The following is a 25,848-nucleotide window of genomic DNA, read 5'->3' on the forward strand; positions in this document are numbered from 1 at the left end:
TTAAGAGGTTAACCTGTGAGGCCCAAATTAAAAAGACATTAGCAACTTCAGAGGCCAGAGGGTGGGACATATAAACACATTTACTATCAAATAGCATTGTGAGGCTGAACAACAGGACCAATTGACTATACATGTGCTTAACACTTTGATCGCCAGGCTTAAATTCATAATTTACCATCCTTCGCCAGCCCTATTTAATATGGAGAAGTTCCCCTTCTTTGCAGGGCTATAACTTTTTAAATTGTATTGCTGAATTGACATTACTATGGCCCATTCAACGTCTTATATCTATTGTTCAGGGTGTAGCAACGTTATACTTTTTCATTCACATATTCATACTAAAATACGGTCTAAAGTATAAGTATGTTTTTATCGTTTTCTGCAGCTTTCTCCAGAAAGTGATTTATAGCCCCAAATGCATTATATTGATGATGAAATACAGTTTGATAGGAATCTGCGCGAGATAAAAAATGTCAAATGGACGTGCTTCTAGAAGTTACTAAGTATTATCTGATGTTGACCGGATGGGGGGGGGGGTCGTTTATAATTCCGTGGCCAACGTTATATGATTCATCTAGTGTGGGTGATATGATCATTAGAGCAGTTAGTATCGAACATGTTGAAAAATAATGCTGGATCTTACCGTAGCTTCCTCGGGCCGTTGGGCGATGAGCGTGGAACATTATGGGATGTAGAAATATGCGATCCATTTCCAGGTTGTATAATAGTATATACGTTCAAATCATGTTGTTTATCGAGTTATTTGCAACCGATCGATGTCCAGTGTATCAAGATGGAGTCCCGCTAACGATAGCGAGTGCCCGGACGAAATATGGGCGAGCACCACTTCATCCGCATCACTTCCTGTTTGGGCGATCCGCCACCAGATGGCGCTCTTGAACCGTTGGAGAGTTGAGAGGGGCTCAACAGTAGATCTCAGGTCTCCGGGGGAGAAATATGATTTCGATCACAGATTTTTGAAATATTGATATCAAAGACTTGGTACAGCGTCTTTGGCAGAATGAGCATGGCGGGGAAAGACGTCCTACGGCGTTTTTGGTGATTAAAGTGTTAAAGGGGAACTATCTTATAAATGGCCTTTTTCAGTGTTTACCATTGTTTCTTAGCTATGTGGACTTATATTAATAGGATCTATGTCTCTAATTCTCATATTGGCGCATTCTTCCAATTCTCCTCTCACAATATTCACCCTCACTGAACTGAGTCATCTGAAAATGTGCATATCTGTGATGTCAGAGATTTCTCAGCTGCATAATAATGTGGCAGTTGATGTGGCAGTTGGCACCAGGCCACACAGTGGTTGGAGCCCAGCCTCAAAACTGCTTAAGATCTTGAGGTAGAAAAATGCGTTTTTTGAGTACTTGTAGGCCTGCCGCGATAAGCAATAAATCGATTAATTGCCGCGATAATTAAAATGAATGCAATGATTTTGACGGGCGCGATTAATTGCTATTTGCGCGTTTGTTTTAATGAGGCGGACCCAGTGCCCCTTGTCAGTCACTGTCCGTGTTGGGAGGCGGGCCGCTGGCTTTCTATTCTACTAGCATTAACGTTACTCATACAAACAGAGTAAACACAGTTTTCAATCAATCAATCAATCAATCAATAACAACATTAACGAGACCCTCGTTGTGTCTATTCTGCTAACGCTAACGTTACCTCTCATTGTGTCTATTCTACAAGCGTTAACGTTAGCTGTAACGTTACCAGTCGCGTCTATTTGCTAACGTTAGCATTAGGTAATAACCGGTTTAAAATGGATGGTGATTACCTCACGTTGTGTCTATTCTACTAGCATTAACGTTACTCATACAAACAATCAATAGCGAGTTATATTGATCACGCTATGTACGATAGCCATGCTAAAACGCTAGCACAACATTAGCACCTAACCTAACAACAAGCCTTAACAAGTCAGCGATCTTTTTGCGAGACTAAACTCTCCGCTCGGTGGCAAATTGTGTTGATGTCGGTTTTGTTTAATCAATAAATGAGGCAGAATACACAGTGACTGTATCCTTTGTTTATTGCACTTGTGCCTGCTGCAAACATAATGCTTATGAAATCCTAGAGACGCGTCTCTATTCTGACCAATCAGTGGTCTGCAGTGTTTCACGTGACTTTTCTGGTACCCAAAGTACCTGATAATCGCAACAATACTTCCGGTCCGGTCGGTGGGCTTCAAAATAAAAGTCTAAAACACCGGAAAAGACGGAGCGGTGGGCTTCAAAATAAAAGTTTTGGGAAATAAATTTCTCCAAAAAAAAAAAAATCTCTAACCGGTCGCAATAATATCGCTTATCGCGATATTTTCGGGGGCAATTAATCGCCCAGCAAAATGTGTTATCGTGGCAGGCCTAAGTACTTGATTAGAAATACAAAACAATGCATTTTTTTTTTTTTTTTTTATAAACCTAGGTGTTCCATAGACTCACTCACATGAATTGTGTAAAAGTGCCCAAATAGTGAAAGAAATAGTAAAATAGTTCCCATTTAACATTTTTTAAATAAACATAATTTTTTTAAATGGCTAAAAGTGATTTTGTAATTTTGCAACCGTGGGTCTCACAGGGTACTTTTAACCCTGTGAGGCCCAAATAAAAAAGACATTAGCAACTTCAGAGGCCAGAGGGTGAGACCTATAAACACATGAATGGTGCCGTGACTGAAAAAAAGGTTGGGGAAACGCTGGTATATGGTGTGGCTCTTTGTGGTACCACAGTAATTTTTGTGGCTCTTAGTCTCTGACTGGTTGGCCACCCCTGGCCTACAGAGTCCTTGGTGACCCAAACATAGACGAGCTGTAAACATGCACATGGAATAATTAAATCTATGGCTACATACCGTAATTCCTCTAATAGTAACCGGTATTCAATTAAAAACCGGGTCTCTATTAACTCTTTCAGTGCCACGCCTGGTTTTCCGTTTTACCGCTTGAATGCCACCATCGGCGCCAATGTTAACGTTAATATCGCCTAATCTATGTTTTAAATTATGGCTATGTGTCTAATCTGCCCATCGCATTATCAAAGACTATTTTCCAGTCAGTGCTGTGAAGACAGATTGTTTTTTTATCGCGTCGTTTCCATTTCAGAGCAGTTAGAAAAGCCCCCGTTTTGATATAAAAAACAGCTCATTCTGGAGCATTCTATGAAAATCGTCTTTTAGTGGAATATTCCACAACGTTGATATTCGTCGGCCTTTTTATGAATCATTTTCAAATAAACGCTAGATGATCAATATTATACGTGCACGCAAGCACATTACGGCCGCGCACTGATAATCGCTCCGTTGATTACCTCACTGAGTTTTACAGTGAAACCGAAAGAAGACATTTCACAAAACAGCTTATAACTTCATCAAACTTACTCCGATTATCCTACCACTGATAACATAGAGTCCTTACCTGACATCAGATGGTATCCAACTGGTATATTCCAATTCCTGATCACCATTCGAAAAAATCGATACGTGTATGGATCCAACGCGACACAGTAGATCTCTATGATCCGCGGGGATCTGAGGCTCCAGAATGAACTCTGGTAACCCCGGCTGGATCAGTGAACTGGAAAATGTGGAGTACCGGATTTTTTTCCCCATCCATTTTCATTTCTCGTGAGTGGCACTGAAAGAGTTAATGACCGGGTGCACTGTTGAGCTAAGCAATTATAAGCCGGCCTCCTAATACAAGCCGGGTATATTTTGTTGTTGTTGTTATATGCTGGCCTGGCTGTGCAGTAAATACCATGTTTACCAAGAGAGTAAGCCTACCTCAGAATTGTATAAAACTAAGTTGTTATTATTATTATTATTATACCAGTATTGTGATTGCACTATTTTACTTTATTTTACTTTTTTTGACCACCTGTAATTGCACTGTTTACTACCATATTTCATACAGTACTTGGTTTCAATAAATGAACCCAGTACATTTTACTGGGTTCAAACTGACACAAAATGTTGATTTATTCATTATGATCTGTTTGAAAGTTAGAAATATAGGCCTCTCTCTTATACATGCCTCCTCCTAATACAAGCCTGGTATCCGCTACAGTTGAAACAAATACAAGTCGGGGTTACTATTAGAGGAATTACGGTATTAGCAGACATGTGCTACTAGGGATGGACTGATGCCACTTTTAACTGCCAACTCAAGAGTCCAGGGCCCTCATTTATCAACGTTGCGTAGAAAGTGTTCTATTTCCGTTCCTACGCACGGAATTTAGAATGTGTATGCACAGAAATATCGGGATGTATCAACCGTGCGTACACGGGTCCTACGCACACTCCATATTGATAAATACCATTTGTTCTTACCGTCAATGCTCGTGCATGATTATCCATATATGGTAATGAAACACCCCCCATGGGATGTGCAATAATGGACTAACCCGAGCGAACTCTGAGAAACTCCACGAGCGAGATTGTTCATGGAGGCGCTGTCGAACCAAGAAGACACAACCCGTGTTATGGGATAAATAAAAGGCTGGCGGACTTGTACACGGTGATGTCAGATATCAACGACTCCCTAAGACCATTGCTGCAATTCTGCCTGGACAGCTCAAAACACTAATAAAGACCGAAACCACTGTTTGGCGTTGGTGTCAAACTGTCAATGTCATTATAACCATGCTGGAATATGAATGCCTTTATTCGTTCCGTTCGATTGGCTACCGGTTATAATATGATTTGTAGAGGCATACAATCTATTTTGTTGTCTGTATTAGGTAGCCTATATAAATTAGATGTAATAGCATAGCCTACATTATGCAACGCAACAGTAATTTGCACATAACGCAGCATGGCACAGACATGTCACACGGAGCCCCGCGAAGCCTGCATACAGTAAACTAACTTGATCGTTAATATAACTGTTGTCCTTGTATCTTTACGCTTATGAAAACATTTAATAATATTTATAGGCTATAGGCCCTCGTTTGGCCATAATGGCCTATTCTCAAATGGCTGAATCTCCTCGCTGACGGACCCATGTATAGCCTATATCATATTCATATATGTCTCCAGGGAATCGTGGGGCTCTGGGGAAGAAATGGAACCCCTGCTATAGCCTATCCTTTATAATGTTATGGGCTATTTTATTTACAGTTTACTCTATCAGCCTACCCATGTAATACGTTCTTTGTTAGAACTCAACTCGTTATTATTTTGCGCATAGACTGCAGAAACACAGGAACGCCCGACTTATATTCAAAAGGCTTTGACATTGCAAAACTAAATAAGTGGAACCTCGAAGCTGCAAGCAGAATACAAGTCATATATCACCCACACGATACATGCTACCTGTATCCAGAGCATGTATGCTTTTTTTCATTTAAGACACATTTATTGCAAGGGTTTTGTAATACACATAAACTCAACAAATAACCTCTGTTCTCGTTGCAATGCGTTTTTAATTCTTTCTTATACAGTAGGAAGGGGGAAGAACACTATATCGTGGGTGTTCATACGACCCGTATTCTGCCCACAGCCCTGAAATTCCACCCACCTCACCCAACAATGGCAAAGCCCCCCAAATACAGCGTATGTGGAGAAGTGGACTAAGCCGAGCAAAGCGTGTTATGTGATCAATACAAACTTGAACTTGAATTCCATCATCGTATTTATATGTTGTGTCTGTCCACTATGTTTGTTACTTTGTTATTCCCCCCCCCCCTATCTATGTAAAGCGACCTTGGGTCTCTTGAAAGGCGCTATATAAAATGAAGCTATTATTGTTATTATTGTTATTATTATTATCACCACGTCTGTGCAGGAGCTCACAAATAGACTGTTAGTCTCAGCGAAGTTTCAAAAGGAGGTCATCTATTCTAACCAACAAATTGAAGTAGAAAGCATTTCGTTGTGACCAATCTTATTTGGAAACATGACGCACAAAATAATAGTACTTTGCTTTTTATTTGAAACAATATTTAATCGCGTTTGGAGGTGGGTGTTCTGCGTCTGCCCCCCGTGCCAAACAAGCAGGCCAACCTCTTGTACTGTCGCTATTTTACAATGAACTATAATGAATTACGGTTAATAATAATAATAATAATTTAATAATAATAAATAATAATTTATTATTCGCGGTTCATACAGAACATGCGCCAGTGTTGAAACTAATGCACAAAGCTTATTTCCGCGTTGAAACTAATGCATGAAACTGATGAAAGCATAATGCCGTCCGTCTGCAGTCTCCATATTCTACTGCCGGGCGCCAGGTACGCATGGTCTGAGCTGAGCGTAGATATACGCACAAAGTCAAGCACACGTTCAAATTGATAAGTCCCACACTTTGCTTAGAAATGATCGTACGCACGGGTTACGCACATATCTGTGCGTACGCAACGTTGATAAATGAGGGCCCTGGACTTTTGAGTATCGATAGATCTATAATAAACTCAGTGCACTGATCTATAGGTCTATATTAACCTCCCAGCATATGCCTACAGTGCACTGATCTATGTCTATATTATTAACCTCCCAGCTTATGCCTACAGTGCAGTGAGTGCACTGATCTATAGGTCTATATTAACCTCCCAGTTTATGCCTACAGTGCACTGATCTATAAGTCTATTAACCTCCCAGCGTATGCCTACAGTGCACTGATCTATAGGTCTATATTAACCTCCCAGTTTATGCCTACAGTGCACTGATCTATAAGTCTATTAACCTCCCAGCGTATGCCTACAGTGCACTGATCTATAGGTCTATATTAACCTCCCAGCGTATGCCTACAGTGCACTGATCTATAGGTCTATATTAACCTCCCAGTTTATGCCTACAGTGCACTGATCTATAAGTCTATTAACCTCCCAGCGTATGCCTACAGTGCACTGATCTATAGGTCTATATTAACCTCCCAGCTTATGCCTACAGTGCACTGATCTATAGGTCTATATTAAACTCTGTTTAGCACATGTGCTTGGCGTGTCTTGGGGCTCAGAGCACATGCCACATACTAGTCTTGCTCTAAACTGGCATCACATGTCATCATCCCTTCCTGTCTTTACTTTCTCTTTATACAACACAAATGTCATATAATGATCTTTTAAAGCTCCAATTCAGAATTCCTTTGAAATGTGGAGTACTGTATATTCACATACTTTCCTGACAAATGTTCCATCTATCCCACAATGCAATGCATTTAACACATCCTCTTTGGTTGTTGGTCAGCATTAGCCATAATATTTGCTACTAGGTAGATATCAAGAACTGCTGTGTCAACCACCAAATGGTACAGCTTATGCTAGTTAGTTTTTAATAGCTGCATAGCAGTTCTTGATGTCTGGTAGCAAATATTAGCGCTAATGACCAAAGAGGATGTGTTGAGCGCTTTGCATTGTGCGGTAGATTAGGAGGACCGAGTGACATCATTAATGGGGGCAGCCATTCCCCCATTAGTTGAGCATACTTTGTGCTATCATAGTTCAAGGGTCATTAGTCTTCTGTGTGGTGCTTAAACATCTCTTGTGGTCACAAGAATGAAGACGTTAAGCATACTGTACTGTAGTCTCATGTTATGCCCACAGCTTTAGTGGAGCAGATTAGTGAGATGTGTAGTAAGACGTACCAGGAGCCAGTTATGAAACAGAAATCAGCTGATCTGTCAGATGTCTGGATTGGGTTCAGTAAACAGACCTCTCTTTACTACAGACCTCTTCTCTTTACTACAGACCTCTTCTCTTTAGGACCCTAAACAAGGGACTGCTGCGACCACCACAAGTATGGTCCCTGGTTAATCTACACATTTGGTAGACCTACCGTGCCTTGATACTTGGAAGGACTCATTGTGTTTATAGATGAGATACTTGGAAGGACTCATTGTGTTTATAGATGAGATACTTGGAAAGACTCATTGTGTTTATAGATGAGAATGGGCTGCAACGATTAGTCGACATAATCGACTACGTCGATCATAAAAACTCATCGACGCCGAATTTTTGCGTCGATGCGTCGTATATAAAAAAAATATATATACCGTAATTCCTCTAATAGTGACCGGTATTCAATTACAAACCGGGTCTCTATTAATGGCCGGATGCGCTCTTGAGCTAAGCAATTATAAGCCGACCTCCTAATACAAGCCGGGTTACTAATATACTGAGCTGCTAAGGTAAAGTTACTTGATTTCACTTTGAAAACGTTGAAATGACCAGTGACCACCTGTAATTGCACTGTTTACTATTTCATACAGTACTTGGTTTCAATAAATGAACCCAGTAAATTTTACTGGGTTCAAACTGACACAAAATGTTGATTTATTCATTATGATCTGTTTGAAAATTAGAAATATAGGCCTCTCTCTTATACATGCCTCCTCCTAATAAAAGCCTGGTACCCGCTACAGTTTAAGCAAATACAAGCCCGGGTCACTATTAGAGGAATTACGGTATATATATATATACAGAAATAATCGTTAGATTAGTCGACTAATCGAAAAAATTATCGACAGATTAGTCGACTACCAAAATAATCGTTAGTTGCAGCCCTAACTTGGAAGGACTCATTTTGTTTATAGATGAGATACTTGGAAGGACTCATTGTGTTTTATAGATGAGATACTTGGAATGACTCGTGTTTATAGATGAGATACTTGGAACTAGAAGGGCTCATTGTGTTTATAGATGAGATACTTGGAAAGACTCATTGCTCGTTTCTTCTTCTGTAGGACTGTAAAGAGAAAGTGTTTTCCAACAAACCCAAGGCACGCTGTAGTAGTAGTCTCCCTCCAGTGTGGCAAGGGCCTGGTCAAATAAATATCACACTCAAGTTAAAAATCTCCAGCTATCCCTTTTAATGAATAAAATGGATACATCTCCTACCCCTGGCTGACTGGCAGATGGGCCAAATGGACGGACACACACAATGTGTCATTCTACATCAGGTGACCCATGCTGTCGGAATACCATAGCGGTAGAACTATCCTCGAAACCTGGGCTATTTTAGAATGGGACTGGCAGAGCTAGAGGCCACGTGTTGGTGGTGACCCTCGCTGTACAAACACGCTACCAAGGACAGGATTGTCAGGGTATCCCTAAAACTGGCACTAAAGCCTGGGCACAGACAGACTGCAGCCCACACTAAAGCCTGGGCACAGACAGACGGCAGCCCACGGGCACAGTAACTCTACCAGGGTTGTGTGTCACTGCCCCAGTGCCCCATGGCGTTGTGACCTGTTGGGATGTGACACTATTGGGTCTCACATCTCTCTCTCTCCTTCTCTCTTCCCCATCTCTGTCTCTCCACTCTCAGCTGCTGAGGACCTGTGCCGACCTGTTCCGTCTGCTGCCCTTCATGGTGTTCATCATTGTTCCTTTTATGGAGTTCCTACTCCCCGTCTTCCTCAAGCTCTTCCCAGAGATGCTGCCCTCCACCTTCGAGACGGAGTCCAAAAAGGCATGTTTACATGATACACACTCACCTGGCCGGAAGCATGATGCCAACCTCACGACTGGCTCTACCGTTACGTAACCTCTTAAGATATGGTTGAAAATGTACTATTGACAGTTGATTGTCGCTGATCTAATCAGCAAGCAGCTGACCACAGCTGACCCAAGCAATTTACTGTTATTCCCAAATTCTGATAACGATGTGTCCACAGTGTGACTGGCCCCCCCCCGCAGATGTATAGATTCTGTTTACTGTTACCATAATATCATAAGATATGAAATTCCTTAGCGCTACTTGTCTCCCCCCCCCCCCCCCCCCCCCCCTGCCTGGAGTGAATGTTTGAAGACGAGGAGAAGGCACAGGTCTGGTCATAAGGTCCATTGGACCCGTCGGATCTAATGTTCTGTGGCTGTTCTGCGAACTGTGGAGCACGGCTGAGCGACTATCAGAAATGCCCATGTGCTCCTGGACAACGGAGAGGTGTCTGGCCTTTCAGAAGGCTGACATAATAGGGGGGGGGGGGGGGGGGGGGGCGGGCTGCTGTTTTGTGTTTATGGCAGCAGCCTGTCAGACTTCCACTGTATCGTATATAGTGGTCTTTATCAACGAAAACCTCACAATCCGATATTATTACAATATTTGGGCCACCCCAAAATAATATTAATAATATATTTAGGATTTTTTTTTTGGTGACCCCACACTTAATTTATCGCGTAATCTCAACATGGAATTAAGGAATATCAAAATAAAAGCACATGTTGAATTTGATCATGCATATTTATTAGAAAATGTAATTACAGCACTGTTATCGATACACATTCATAAAAGACATACTTTTAGCCAAAATACGTTGCCAGAACATATACATTTAAAAATAAATATATATATTTTTTTACTTGCCAATGCACAACCCCACTGTCACCTACCCACGACCGCACTTTGGAGTTCGACCCGTAGTTTGAGAACCGCTGCTCTAAAGTACGGTATTGATATTTGATCAATTTAGTTTTATTAGACACATTTTCCTTTTTAATTTGACTGCAGTACAAATGCATTATGATGAAATAATATCCACTAACATTATTCATTTTATTTAACCTTTATTTATCCAGGAAGTCTCATTGAGATTAAAATCTCTTTCAAGAGAGACCTGACTAAGGTAGTGGCAGTAGGCCGACACAATGATGACAGACATTGTGCAACAGGCAACAGCACATGCCATAAGACCATACACACAGACACCTATTCAATGTGGCGGAAAACATGGCATCTCAAAAACATTTACACTCCTCGGTTACATCTGTCTCTGTTCTTCATATCCTGCAACATTACTCTGTATTATGTGTTGTGCTCACAATAATATAATAATACAAAAATAATTTAGGCAAGTCCATATTTTTTTTAATAATAATAATGACTTGGATTTATATAGCGCTCTTCATGACACCCAGAGCGCTTCACAGAGTCCATTATTCGTTCATACACAGTCATACCGGTGGTGGTAAGCTACAATTGCAGCAAGTAGGTTACATACGAGGCAAGTAGGTTAAGTGTCTTGCCCAAGGACACAACGGCGATGGACATGGGCTTGAGCGGGATTCGAACCACCAACCATTTTGATCATCTCCTTTTGACGACTCACCACTGTCACATATTTGTGTGGCGCTTATCCACATGTAAACAAAGAATAAAAGCAGATAATTATGTGGCAAATTGATTTAAATTAAAAGAGAATTAATGAAGGCATATACTTATCTTTTCGGCCAGAATGAAAAGTTAATATTTTTGCAGTCGTGAAATGCATGTGAAGGAAATCATTCATACGTGACGTCGGTGCAGTAAACTAATGTACCTGTTAACACCAACAATATCACAGTTAGCTGAACTATCTTGAAAAGGACTCGTCTAGAAAAGCGACTAACGTCGTCTGTCCCTCTGTTCCCGCAGGAGGAGAAGCAGAAGAAGGGTCTGGCTGCCAAGCTGGAGCTGGCCAAGTTCCTCCAGGAGACCATCGCCCAGATGGCCCACAGGAACAAGGCCAAGGCCCTGACCGATGACGAGACCCAGCGTTTCTCTACATACGTACAGAAGGTGAGCCGGAATAAAGATGACTCCACGATATCGGAAGGGTTCCCACCGCAAAGGGATTTCCCAAACTGATACAATAACGTTTCGTCTTGCGTGAACAAAGTCCTTCTACACGGGCTCCGACTGTGTACATCGCACGTCCCAGCCTGCCAGAACTGCAAATGGAAACAGTGCGTTCAGAATACAACGTGAAGGAAATATTGTCCCGCTTTACTCATGTCAGTTTAACTGTTGATAACTAGCTAAACTAGGAAGATTAGCTGGTTGCCATGGCACCAGCTAATGGGGATCCGTAATAAAATCAAATCAAAACTGATCTGAAGAAATGCTAGAGAGTTTGGTCTTAACTCTCTCTGCCACGCTGGGAACGGGATATGGCTATGTGCTGCCACGCATTAAAGGATCTGGCTATGTGCTGCCACGCATTAAAGGATATGGCTATGTGCTGCCACGCATTAAAGGATCTGGCTATGTGCTGCCACGCATTAAAGGATATGACTATGTGCTGCCACGCATTAAAGGATATGGCTATGTGCTGCCACGCATTAAACCAATGGAGTCGCTCACCTTGTTTGCAGGGCTATAACTATATTCTATATTCTAGCTATGGATGCAATACTATGGCCCATTTGACATCGAGTATCTATCGTTCAAGATGTGAAAACGAAATAATTCTTACATCCATACATTCCCGTTTTATACCGTGGTGAATATAAGTATGGTTTTAGAGTGGTTTAGGCCCGGGTAATTCCTGGGAGGCTAGTAATAGCCTGCAACGTATATTATACTTAACTTAACACTTTGGCTGCCATGGGTTAAATTCATTATCAACCGTAGGTTGCCGGCTCTATTTGTCTATAGAGAAAGTCCCCTTCTTTGCAGGGCTATAACTTTTTAAATTCTATTGCTACATTGCCATTATTAGGGCCCATTCAAAGTCCTATATGTATTGTTCATTGTGTAGCAACGTTAAACTTTTTCATTCACATATTCATAGTAAAGTATGGTCTAATGTATAAGTATGTTTTCATCTCTTTCTGCAGCTTTTTCCAGAACGTGATCTATAGCCCCAAATACATTATATTGATGATGCAATACAGTTTTATGGCAATCAGCGCGATATAAAAAATTCCAACTAGACGTACTTCTAGAAGTTACTACACGTCATCTGATGTTGACCGGATGGGCTAGGGGGCGTTTATAATTCCGTGGGCAGCGTTATACCAATCATCTAATGTGGGTCAAATGTTGATAATAGCAGTTAGTATCGAAGACGGTTACACGCTAAAACTCACCCCAGTCTCCGCGCGCCGTTGGGCGATCATCGTAGAGTAGAAATTTTATCATTATGGGATGTAGATTTACCCGGTCCATCTCCAGCTTGTATAATGGTATATACGTCCAAATCATGTTGTTTATCGAGTTATTGGCAATCGATCGCTGTGTATTGTGACGAGCTAGAATGCCGGGACCTATAGCGAGTGCCCGGAAGTAATACGGCCGTCCAGCACAACCTCTATGGCACTTCCTGTTAAGCGATTGCGCCGATCGGCCACCAGATGGTGCTCCTGAACCGCCAGAGAGCTCAGTGGGTCCTCCTGGTGGAACTCAGGCCAGCGGAGGGGAAATATGAATCCGGTCCCAGATTTTTGAAATATTGATATCAAAGACGCTGTAAAGCGTCTTCGGCAACTTGAGCATGGCCGGGAATGACATGTTTTAAGCGTTTCCCGGCACCCAAAGTGTTAATCCATTGGCATTTCGTCCCTATACACGCTACAATAAAAAATTCAAATGCATATGATCGGTATATTATAGTGGCGGCTACGTGGCGTAGTGGGCAAGGCACTCGCCACGAAATGCTGGAGACGCTGGGCTCGTCAGTTCGAGCCCAGCGCTCCACATTTGCTTTCAGTTTAGCTGGTCGTCCACAGTAATACACATTGGCCGTATTACGGGGAGGGAAACTGAAGGGTGGGGATCGGGTGTTGTGGACAGCGACTCCTACAGGTCGGTTGGTGCGCCTGCGCAGTAGAATCAGGAAGTGTCGGGGGCAGCGTGAGCCTCCCACGCGTTACTCCTCGCCACTGAGAGATCGAGCTGCGCAGGTGAAAAGATGCGACTGCTGTTAGCCTGTTACCTCAAGTACCGGAGGGGACTTGTGCTATGTATGACTTAGTCCACATTGCAGCCGGCTTGTGGGAGGCAAGAAACAGCGTCCGTGACAGGGGAGGGTTGAATTGGATGATACGAAATTGGGATGGGAGAAAATATAGAAAATGGGAGAAAAAGTGGATAAAAAAAAAAAGAAATCGGTATATTATGTTACATCATGAAAGGGGGGGGGGGGGTCGTTTCTGATGAATTGATTGTCAATAACGGCATTCGTTAGTACAACAACATACGCTGATCAGGGCGATGGCTATGAAAACAAGGCACAATCAAGCTGAAATTGACGTTAAATTGCTCTTACCTGTGGCCGGTGGGATTCCAAAAAGAATATTCCAATTATTATGTCCACGACATAACCCACCACAGCATAATGAATCGGGGGTCCCGAAAACTATTCAATGCGATCGGGTGAAGCCCTTGGTTCAGGTTACTAGAAAAGTCCGCCCGGAGGCATTTCATCGACACACAGCCCCATACAGAGTCTCAAAGGAAGTGCAACACCGACTAGACCGCCACCAGGCGGCGGTATTGGACTTTTGCGATCTCAGACTCATTCCCTATGGTAACACCAGGCTCCCTGGATGGATATGAATGGAAATAGCGAATAAAAGAAATAACGATCAAATAACATACCGGTGTATATATATATGTGGTTGGCGTTCAACGATTGGCGGACAAACACGTATAAAATCGTTGTTGGCAGGGAATGAGTTAACAGTATCATTGTTGACATTTACAAAAACAAGACTATTTCTAAATGTAACCTATTCAATATCTATATGCCACAGAGCATTCATAGCTGTCTGTTTCAGGTTCATTGTTAGGATATACCTATATCTGCTCCATCTTGTCTGGCGAATTTCTGTTCACTTCCGTTCGCGTCTTTCAATTGACTTTGTGTGCATTTCCGCAGCGCCTCTACATTTTATTATTGTATCTGAATGTGCAGTAAGAACCCGCACTGCACTCTTAACTTTGCATGCTGTTGTTGCGACAGGCTCAAGCTTTGAGTTCAGAGGTCAACCTCTTTGTGATTTCATGTATCTGTTATTTGCACTAGATGCCGTCACAACATATTTCAGTGAAGCAGTCCCCTGTATCTTTTATCACTCAGCCAATCATTAACCAGCTACCAGACACTACTCTGGTGGAGAACCAAAGGTCACGCCTCCAGCGGTACCACAGCCAATACCCAGCTAGCTGGCACAGCGCTCTCACAATCTTCAAATTCAGTTTTCAACATTTTCAATTTCAATCTCAGTCAGGGCTGGGTAAATCATTAATAGCACAATAATCGGATGGAAGATTTTTCCTGATATTGATAGGTGTGGGAACTGGGAAATCACATTGGACTGCATTGGTAATGGGAGTAAATATGTCATTTTCAGAAATAATTTAGTGACACATTTGGCATAATGTTTGCTTTTTATTGTCGATTTAGACAATTGTGTGTTACGATTCATAATATCCTATGTGGACATTGTGTATCTGACTCAAAGTTCCTCTCTCTTCTTCTTCTGTGTCTTTAGGTGCGGCATACGGGGGAGCAGCCCACCACGAAGGACATTGTCAAGTTCTCCAAGCTGTTTGAGGACGAGCTGACGCTGGAGCACCTGGAACGCCCCCAGCTGGTGGCTCTGTGTAAGCTGCTGGAGCTGCAGCCCATTGGAACCAACAACTTGCTGCGTTTCCAGCTGATGATGCAGCTGAGGACCATCAAGTCAGATGATGAGGTGAGAGGGAGGTAGAGGAGGAGTGACAGGAGGTTGGTCAGATGATGAGGGAGGTAGAGGAGGAGTGACAGGAGGTTGGTCAGATGACGAGGTGGGAGGGAGGTAGAGGAGGAGTGATGGGAGGTTGGTCAGATGATGAGGGAGGTAGAGGAGGAGTGATGGGAGGTTGGTCAGATGATGAGGTGAGAGGGAGGTAGAGGAGGAGTGATGGGAGGTTGGTCAGATGACGAGGTGGGAGGGAGGTAGAGGAGGAGTGATGGGAGGTTGGTCAGATGATGAGGTGAGAGGGATAGATCTTTTTGTGAGATCTAAACTTAATATTTACTTATTATTATACATTTTGATGACAAATTGTATATCACGATTTACAATGTTAGTGATTGCATACGATAACACGGATAGACGATAAGTCACAAATGTATTGACCTATTGTCCGGCCCTAGTGTGTGCATTGTGTGATGAGCCTGTGGCAGCAACAGACGGCAGGACACTAGAGAGAGAGCGGGTGTCGTGAGAAACAGGAAGGACATGGGTGGCACTGTGGCGCAGTGGGTTAACAACACTGTTGCCTCACAGCGAGAATCTCTGGGTTCAAGCCGGATTGGGGAGGGGCATTGTGTGAAATGTGTGTGTTTCCTGTGGTTCCCACCCACACCATAACAGACAGGGGTGTAAACAATGCACACATTTTCAGATTCAATACCAATTTCAATTTTGAGGATCCGATTTACATTTAATTTACATTTAGCTGACGCTTTTATCCAAAGCGACTTACAAGTTCTGTACGACAAGTCATCAGGAAGGGCACAACTCTATCAGCTGAGTAACAATGTTCATCAAAGTGTTGAGTGCTACAGTAGTGTAGGTTAGTTTATTAGGACAAGTGCATGACAGTAAGGTTAGATTTGATTTTGTAATGTATGCGTCAATGTATTCATACTACAGAGCTCTAATTATAGATTATACTGTATGTATGTATGTACTACACAGCTTGGTTTGGCACTGAAAAATACACATTTTATTTCAAAGATGAAATTGAGTCTTAAACATTATGCTAATAGCAGTGGCTATACCCTACCACCAGTTAAACTGAATCGTCGATACAGTTTTAAATTCCAATACATTGTACTGAATGTAAATGATTTTGAGCGTTTACATAATGCTGTATATATGGTATATATATATTTATTCTTACCGTATATATATATCCACATCTGTCTGTACATACCTGCATATAATCCTTTTTACACATCTGTAGATACTATATCTGTACATATTCCTTACCTACTCTTACTATATCACTGTACATATTAATACTACAACTCTGTACATTCAAGATAAGATTATCCTTTATTAATCCCCTTGGGGAAATTCGGGATTTCTGATTAGCACTATACTCGGTAGTACTAATTTATATATTTTATACTCTTGTTTAATCACCTGTACATTGCATATTACTATTGCACTTTACCGTTATATTTGCACTCTGGTTGGATGCCAAACTTATTTTCGTTGTCGTCAAAGAGAAGCAGGCTATTCTCCACAATGGTGGAACGAACTTCCCACCACAGTCGAAACCCGCCTAATTTTCCACTGTCGACTAAAAACACACTTCTTCAATCAATATCTGAAATGAAGAAAGCAAAACACTCAAAAAGAATCTGTATTTTGCTATTATGGACTTTGATACTAAGGAATCTCAATCTACCTTGCCTATAGTACTACCTACTATGCACTCAAGATCATAGCACCCAAATTCAACATTGTTTGATGAACAATGTTACTTAGCTGCCAGAGTTGTGCCCTTCCTGCTGACTTGTTGTACAGAACTTGTAAGTCGCTTTGGATACAAGCGTCAGCTAAATGTACTTGTGCTGTATAATGACAATCAATTTGAATCAAATCTAATGTAAAATGTAACTTTTAAATAAAACGTAGAGATTCTAGTTCTAAGAAGATCAAGAGAGGAAGTGGCTGTGATGAACTGATGGACGTACCCGAGGGTGGAGTCCTGCTGTTGATCTTCTAGCTGCTGCTGAGATCATGACATACACCCACCCTGCTCAACACAGCGTGACCCCTCTCTCGCTCTCTCTCGCTCTCTCTCTCTCTCTCTCTCTCCACACAGATGATAGCGACAGAGGGCGTGCCGGCCATGAGCGTGTCAGAGCTGCAGGCGGCATGCCGTAGTCGTGGGATGAGATCTCTGGGTCTGACCACAGAACAGCTACAGAAGCAGATGCAGCAGGTGAGAGGCGTTCCGGTGTCGGGTCTGATTTGTTTGACGGATCTAATACCTAAGCAGGAGATGTTGGGACAAGGTTGTGCCATTAGACCAGGCTTAATGAAATGGTAGTAGTTAGTTTCAACACGTGGCAGTTGAGATTTTGTTTTTGTTATCAGTTTTAATCAGAATGTTGGCTCTTGTCTGTGGTGATTTGAATGAATATATATATTAAAATAAGTCTGTTGCACCACAAATATTGTTTGCGATGAAATTAATAATTGGGCTTTACCAAAAGAAATGTATAGAGACTGTATTGAAGTGTCAGTATCTAGTCGTGGCCTCCATTAACCCATGTCCTTCTCCACTCCCAGTGGCTGGACCTGCACCTGAAGGAGAACGTTCCTCCTTCTCTGCTGCTGCTCTCCAGGGCCATGTATCTCACAGAACTCAAGCCCAAACACCCAGTCATCCCCCCTGTACCCAAGCTAGAGGTTAGACACACACACCCTGACACAATGTCATGCATTGTGGGGACATTCCATGGACAATCACATTCAATCCCATATCTCCTAACCTTTCACATTCAACCTAACCTTAACTACATGCCCAATCCTTACCCCGAACTTACCCATTCTCTAACCCAACCCTAAAATAGCTTCTTTACCTTGTGGAGACTGTCCCACAACGACAGTAATAACTTGTTTGTTTTCATCATTTGTGGGAACATTTGGTCCCCACAATGGTATGAAAACAAGGGGACACACACAAACAAACACAAACAGTTAACCTGTATAATGTACAACTGTTCTAGCAAGCTGTTCCACATTCCCATCAAAGAATGGGAGCAGAGCACACAGCAGTCTAGTTTTAATTACATTTAGGCTGTTGCCTGTAGTTGGAATGCAGGTCACTGATGTGAAGTGTGTCCCTGCCAGCAGAGTAAACCCTTAAGAGTATGAACTCTCTGTGGAACTCTCTGGAGGGCACGGAGGGTTATGTAACAAGCTGGGGTTGTCTTTGTCCAACGGAGGGAGTTTCTTTTAGGATGTACCACAACGTGACTGTAATAAAATGTCATATAGATACCTTTGTCTTAGTTGTACAATCAACAGATAATCTCAGACGGGACAGACATAAATAGTTATACTATAAAATATTATAGCAAATTATAGAATAAATAATAAGTGGAATAATAATAAGTGGAAATTAACCTTTTTGTGGGAGAAGTCCACTATGGTGGACAATATAGTGAAGTTAGACAAAGTCTTAATTATGATCACACACTGTACCTTCTTTTGGGCCATTGGTTCATCTTTTTCCACGTTTGCTGCTGTTGTTTTTGTAGAAATCAACTCCTCCTCCAGTAGAGAACACTGAGGCCACCACAACCTCGGCCACTGCTGACATGCTGGCAGACCCTGCCTTGGTAATCAAAGACAGACTGGTCAGTACACACCACCTACACTATAAGATGCACAGAATCCCGTAAAGGCTCTCCAGCCGTCTTGTATGGTCTCTTGTCTGTCCGTCTAACTCTGTCTGTCTGTCCATCCAAGGTGGAGGAGGTGAGGGATACGGCTCCTGTGATGTCAGACAAACCTTTGACTCCTGCTGAGGTCATTCAGGTCAGTCCGTTTCCTACAGGTTGTTGGGGTTATTATAGGAGTTATCAACTGGGACTAAAGATGTGAAACCATGGCCTTAAGATCCACAAAAGCCTTAAAGCGACACCAAGCCACTGCCCATGGAAAATAAATGGAAGCTAGCTAGCTTCCAGCTAACCCAGAAACAGAATTGGAGTGAGAGCATGCACCAAGCTCTTTTTAGCATGGGCATTGGCCAGATTGAAAGAAGACCTTCTGACCTGCTTGCCAGGGCAAGAAATGGATATGCAAATTGAGCTGGTCGATAGGCTTGCCACGGTAGTCAGTGTTACTTGGTGTAAACACATTCTAACGCCGGGTGTAAACTGATATACTTATAGCTGTCCACTTGTGATCAAATCTTAATGCCAGGTTGAAACGGGGCCTGTGTGTGCAAAGCAGCAAATGGTTTTAAAATGTTACTGTTTGTGGTGCGATTATCTGATATTGTGGTAGGCTGCCACAAGTACATTTATGTAAGGACATTTAGTTGGACCCCTGGTTGCCACTATGGAACCACTGGGATTAGATGCCAGGGCTCCATAATCCAGTTAGTTCTTACGACCTTTGATCTCTCTCTCTTTCTCAAGACATGCTGATCACTCCAGCCAACCAGCCAATCGGGTTACAGCCAGGACTCAAATAGGGTTAAGAGCAGGAACTAGAGGAGATTGGTTTTGTTATGTACTGGAAGAAATGTTCGAGAAGGACAAGAAAATTGCTCACGGATGCAGATGGTTATAGATTTTATACAATTTCTAAAGAATCTACGTTAACACAGCATATGCCTTTTTGGGGATGCTTTTATCCAAAGTGCCTGACGGTACCGTGAGTGCGTGCATTCTTAGTGGGAATCAACAGCATAGCCTTAATAGTGTTAGTGTCATGCTCTACTCATAGAGATAATACAGGGACCACAAGTTAATCTGTGCTGGCAAAAATAACTGTAGTTAGTTAACCTTTTACTGTCTGACCTCTCCTGTAGGCTAAAGCTGCAACCGATGTAACCCAGAAGAGCAAGATGAGTGCCAACGGTGTGTAAAGAGGGCCAGGGGACCTGGAGCTGGACCAGAGACCAGGGAGGGAGAGGGACGGATCTAGCTGTGACACACCCTGCTGTCAGGGATGGGTGTGGTGGTCAGATGTTGGGATGTCAACGATCTTCACAAACCAGGAGGAATCAATCCATCCGTTCGGCTGTTTGAACACCCCCCCCCCCCCCCCCTCCCTTCTCTAGACCAAAGGGACATGAAGTCCTTGGTCTGTTGCTGTCCTGCAGTGCAGTTGACTGCTTGATGATTCATAATTCTCTTGACAGTCCAGGAGAACCCTTTCCTATCCTCCTGCCTCTGTGTCGCTCTGTCTCTCTGTCTAAACACCTGAAGAAATACTTGCTGCCACGCACCTCTTGTTCATCACAGCAGCCTCTGACCCCTTTCTCCATCCGTTTGCTGTCTTGTATGTGCAGCACTCCATTCAGTTTCGCAACATCTGGTTGACCAGAGACATCACTGGACCGGTAGACCACTGGTGGTGTGACTTCAACGGAGGATATCTCGTCCTCAACGAGGAGACGCAAAACCTCTCGAGTCACACGAGCGGGTTTAGTTGTGTGTTTTGGATGGTCTCTCCTGCACCTCCTCCTCTTGTATATTTGTAAATACCCTGTACAGTGTCGGACATCCCAACTGCTTTGTACAGTTTGCTATGCGACTCTCTAAAACTCCTTTAGCCTAAAAAAAGAAAAGAAAAAGTTCTATGAACCTTTTTCCCTTTTTATCATTTGTATTTGTTAAAACATTTAAAAGTCCAGTTCAGACTGGCCCAGAAATCAGCTGATGAGATAAACATGAATTGTTGAAAAGTCGTTTGACCCATCTTGGTTCAACAGCTGTCTCTTGCTCCTTTTTGATTCTCTCTCTTTCTCTCTCTCTCTCCAACTTGGAACACTGGAGATGACGCAACATCCACAGAGATCCACATTATGAAACTGAAAGTTTGATTACATCATTCAAAAGTTCAACTGAAATCCCAGGATGTCGTCGAGCTGATGACGAGCTGATCTGCACTGGCTTTTGGACTGAATGAAGTGGTGTTGTTTAGGCGCAGCTTTAAATAGGAAATTAACACTGGTCGATTATTCTGATTGTAAGAGAGAGCTCACTCCTTACCCCCCCCCCCCCCCCCCCAGGAGTGTGCTGTGACGTGCAGCCTGGCCTCCACTGGTAATCAGTTGAACCAGCAATCTGTGTAAAATTAGCCAATTATTTTTGTATTTGGAATATACAGTGTATATATTGTTTGGATGCTATGATGCTACTGCCCTTTGTTCACAGTAATCAAATTTGAAAGAAGAGATGCAGTACTTGACATCGTCATGACTGCTATTGGATATTGTCAGTACCCCGCCAAGTATCAGTATGTCATTAGATGTGTCGGATAATTTATTGGCGTGTAGCAATGCGTAAGCCACTAACGAGACGATTACACTAGAAAGTGTAACTTTGAAATACATTTTATTTAAATTTTATTTTTTCCAATTGTGGTTCTCAAAGAGTAAGAAATACATAGTCCATATATGACTATGAAACAGCCACCATATTAATTAACAAAGCTTTCACTATTCTATGACCTTGAAGGTTGTTTGAAGGTTTTTACCACATACACATGTGTATTGTATATGCTTCTCTGTGTGTATGGCTGTGTGTTTTGATGATGCCTTAGCCTTTTGGAGAACTCTGTGTAGCATGCAGTCAGGAGATTTTACAAACCCCCCCCCCCATTTTTTTTCAGGACTGTTGTTAATTGGCACTCGCCTCTCACTGAGTAAAATGTAACTAGCGGCCATGTTACCCCAGGCACCTCATAGCTCCTCACTCATAGGCACTTCATGAAGATGGATAATCGATGGCGATTGAATCTATTATAGAAAATATTTTACATTCTTGTATTTACAAATGTGCCTACGGTTTCTAGGGCAAGCTAGACTTTTTTTTTTTTTTCACCTACACCCTGCAGTTTTATTATTTGTACTTGGTTTGAGAATTGTGTGCAAATACGTTTTTGGCTACTGCCAAAAGTCAAAGGTGCCTGGTTGCATGGTTGCACTTTTAACGTCTTCTCTATTGAGGAATGTCTCCTATGCCCCTTGTCCCCCCCCCCCTCACTATTACTATAACAACGTCCGTAGTTCCCAAACGATTCCCTTCTCTCCTCCAAAGACCACAACTGACACCGATGACGGAAAAGATAGCACTTATTTTTTTATTTTTTTTAATGTCTTACTACTTTCTTGATCCTCCAATCACAACCGTCGCTTGCAGACGGAAGCGACGGTTGTGATTGGAGGATCGAGAAAAGAGGGCAGAGTTTGAGATAGGATAATTAAAACGCTAAACATAAACTTGTTTGTGTTATTATTTTTTACTTTTAACCCAGTCCTGAGTCTCTACTTGGAGGAACCAAGTAGACTTGGATTGATCCCCCAAAAAACATGGATTGTCGTTTCTTTATATATATCTTTCAGTCAAGAAGTTTATATCTAGATTCGATGCTAGATTTCTACCAGTGCTCCATTCACAATCGTCCTCGCCACTCAGATCTGGGAGAGAAAGGCATCGTTGTTTGTGTGTTGCTCTGTGTTCTTTTATCTTTTTTTTTTTTTTTTTTTTTATGAGTTGATGTGGTCGAAATATGTTCTCCCCCTATGCATTTGATGGCATAACTGAATAATAATAATAATATGGCACTGAGGAGGTGAGCATGATTGGACTGAACTCTTCCGCTGTTGTATACCCACAGTTGTGTGGATGTGTCGGGCTATAACATGTAAAAGGTAGATGACTGCTGGACGGGACTATTGTTGCTCTTTTCTTGGTTGCTTGTCCTTACTCATGGTTTATGGTAGGACTCCACCAGCTAGTCATTTTATCAACAAAATACACTAATCTTCCCAGATATCCCTCCTCAAAGCAGATGTGTGTGTGTGTAGTCTCATTCATTCAGCATCACTGCACCAAACGTTTGTGCGTTTGTTGGGTCCGTATACCATCGGCTAGCCTAGCCTGACCCACTGTTCGTTTGTTAACCCTTTCACTGCCACACGATAGAAGGTTAAGAGTAGACTGCTCACTGTGCCTGCTCAGGGATTCAGGTCCATGGTTCACCAAGCCTCTCAAAGTGGGAGTACTGACCGGGAGTCAGCTTCAGTCTGTTAGTTTGAATATGAAAGACGTGAAGTCCCGGTCGCTGCTGACCCCAGATCTACACTCGGTACTCATGTAAGCTTGGTGAATAATGGGCCCCGTTTGCATCTCCCTCTACTGCAGACACCATGGTATGCCAGACCTCTCCAGCATGATCTGCAGATCCACTCGTGCTTTTGTAATGGAGCTCAAATGAGTCCCTTGTCTGTATTCTTTCAATCTCAAGCAGTGTTGCTGATGGAGAACTTATCGCCGTGCATTAATATCGCACACCACTCCACCATGTCAAGTGAGTGTTTGGGTGATGAGAGATGAGAATTCACTGTTCACATCATTAAATTTATGAAACTCTTTACTGTTGTGTCTGGTTTATTTGTGTCTGTAAGCACTACTTCATCCTTCCTCCATCCATCCTACTTCAAGGATCATTCATTTGAACAAAACTGTAGATTTTCTCCCTTTCCCCCCGCCTATGAAGTACATTTCAACACCTACTGTATCAATTCATTTTAAATAAACAAGTACATTGATTTTTCAGCCTAAGGATATCTTGCGTCACTGATATTTACAGCTCTTTGGGCCTCATATTGAGAGTTGACGGCAACAGATTCCAAATGCAAATACCACACTTGAAATAAACTAGACCTTTTATCTGCTCCTTGTAAATGAAATGAGGGAATAACACCAGGGGCGGATTTAGGATTGTAGGCGATCCGGGGCTTAGCCCAGATGGGCCCCCCTTTTTTTTTTTTATTATTTTCCTTTTTTTTCTTTTTTTTTTTAAATCTTTTTTTTTCTTTTTTTTGGGCAGGCAAGGGGTGGTGACAGATTTTTTTTGAATTTAATGAACCTGTACGTGCAATTTCCTGCAATATAGAGCCTTCAATCTTGACCAATAAAGCTGCTCTTTTCACTATAAAACTCAGTTAACCATAACGTAGTTATGGTTAGATTTATATATTGGGGGGGGGTATATCATATTTTTCATATAATCAAAAAGTGGTGGAGCAAGATCATACCTTTGCTCCCCCAAGTTCAATAGTGGGAGAGCAGAGATGCTCCGAATGCTCTTATGGCCAGGCGTCTATGATTCACTGATACAAAGTAAAATAGTTAGTAAAATAGAATAAAATAATGCAATAGTGCATTGCAATAAAATAGTTATCATCGTATTTTTTCGGGAGGCCGGTAAGGAGTGCATTACAGTAGTCGAGTTGGCTTGAGATAAAGGCATGGATCTGGTTTTCAGCGTCCTTTTGATTTATAAATGGCCGTACTTTAGCTATGTTTCTAAGGTGGAAGAATTAAGTTTTTGTCAACTTGTTGATTGTGATTTAAAGCTTAGGTCTGAGTCTACCATAACACCAAGACTTAACTCACTCAAATACAGTTAGCAGCTGGATAGACCACAGATGGAAATTAGCTTCTGCTAAATCTGGTGCAAACATATTTTCATGTAACAATGATGAATTGTAAAAAAAAAAAAAAAAATTTAAATAGATTCGGGGCTTGAGCCCAGGTAGCCACCCCCTAGATCCGCCCCTGAATAACACACACCTGGCCATGGAACAGCTGAGCAGCCAATTGTCCAATTACTTTTAGTCCCATAAATAAATATATATATTATATATGAACTGTTATTCCTTCACCTCGTTTGGATGTAAATACCCTCAAATTAAAGCTGAAAGTCTGCACTTAAAACACATATTGATTGTTTCATTTCAAATCCATTGTGGTGTAGAGACAAAATTGTGTTGATGTCCAAATATTTCTGGACCTGTATATGTTCAAAGGGCTGATATAGTATTTCATATTTGGATAGAGTTTGGCATTTTATATAGTTTGGATTACTGTTCCAATGTCAATAAAACGTACAATATTTACGCCTTTGTTTCAGAGGCTTGTAATTTATTATTGGGTTACCAACATTCTGACTATTTGCTGATGTATTTTGTTCCAATAGTATTATAATCCCCGTTTTACCTTGTCTCACCCACCAGAGTTTTCTTTTTTTTTTAAACTTAAATTTTTATTAACATTTATAGACAAACAACACTTACACAAAAATGGAACCCATAATACAACATTGTTAAACAGACATAAATAATAAAGTACAAAAAATATAATACAATTGTAATACCCAACAAAAATAAAAAATAAAATCAGAAAATGCTAACTAAGTCAAAAGTGTGTGACATGGGTTCAGAGACCCTCCTTGAACCTCTTTCCTCCTTTACCCTTCGCCCTCTTGTGATGCATTTGGTTCTTCCTCTGTGATGTCGTTTTCGTTCCCCTTGTAATCCTCCCACTTTCCCCATCTTTCTCCAAATTTCTCTTCCTGTAACCTCAGCATGTGTGTTATCCTC

The 25,848-nt window shown here is 41.9% G+C and overlaps 1 protein-coding gene across 1 annotated transcript in view; it reads left to right on the top strand.

The window, feature by feature from the left end:
* LOC311233409 (LETM1 domain-containing protein LETM2, mitochondrial-like) overlaps nt 1–23,837 on the top strand; it is a 29,944-nt gene extending 6,107 nt beyond the window's left edge. Inside the window, exons 4-11 of the mRNA XM_084320380.1 lie at nt 9,277–9,420; nt 11,362–11,505; nt 15,204–15,407; nt 17,536–17,655; nt 18,006–18,125; nt 18,980–19,078; nt 19,191–19,259; nt 20,263–23,837. Coding sequence (XP_084176506.1) covers nt 9,277–9,420; nt 11,362–11,505; nt 15,204–15,407; nt 17,536–17,655; nt 18,006–18,125; nt 18,980–19,078; nt 19,191–19,259; nt 20,263–20,319 — 957 coding nt within the window. The 3' untranslated portion in view covers nt 20,320–23,837. The remainder of the gene's footprint in view (nt 1–9,276; nt 9,421–11,361; nt 11,506–15,203; nt 15,408–17,535; nt 17,656–18,005; nt 18,126–18,979; nt 19,079–19,190; nt 19,260–20,262) is intronic.
* Nucleotides 23,838–25,848: the final 2,011 nt, after the last annotated feature.

This window comes from Notolepis coatsorum (genome assembly GCF_963971535.1).
Source record: "Notolepis coatsorum genome assembly, chromosome: 1".
NCBI classification, from domain to species: domain Eukaryota; kingdom Metazoa; phylum Chordata; class Actinopteri; order Aulopiformes; family Paralepididae; genus Notolepis; species Notolepis coatsorum.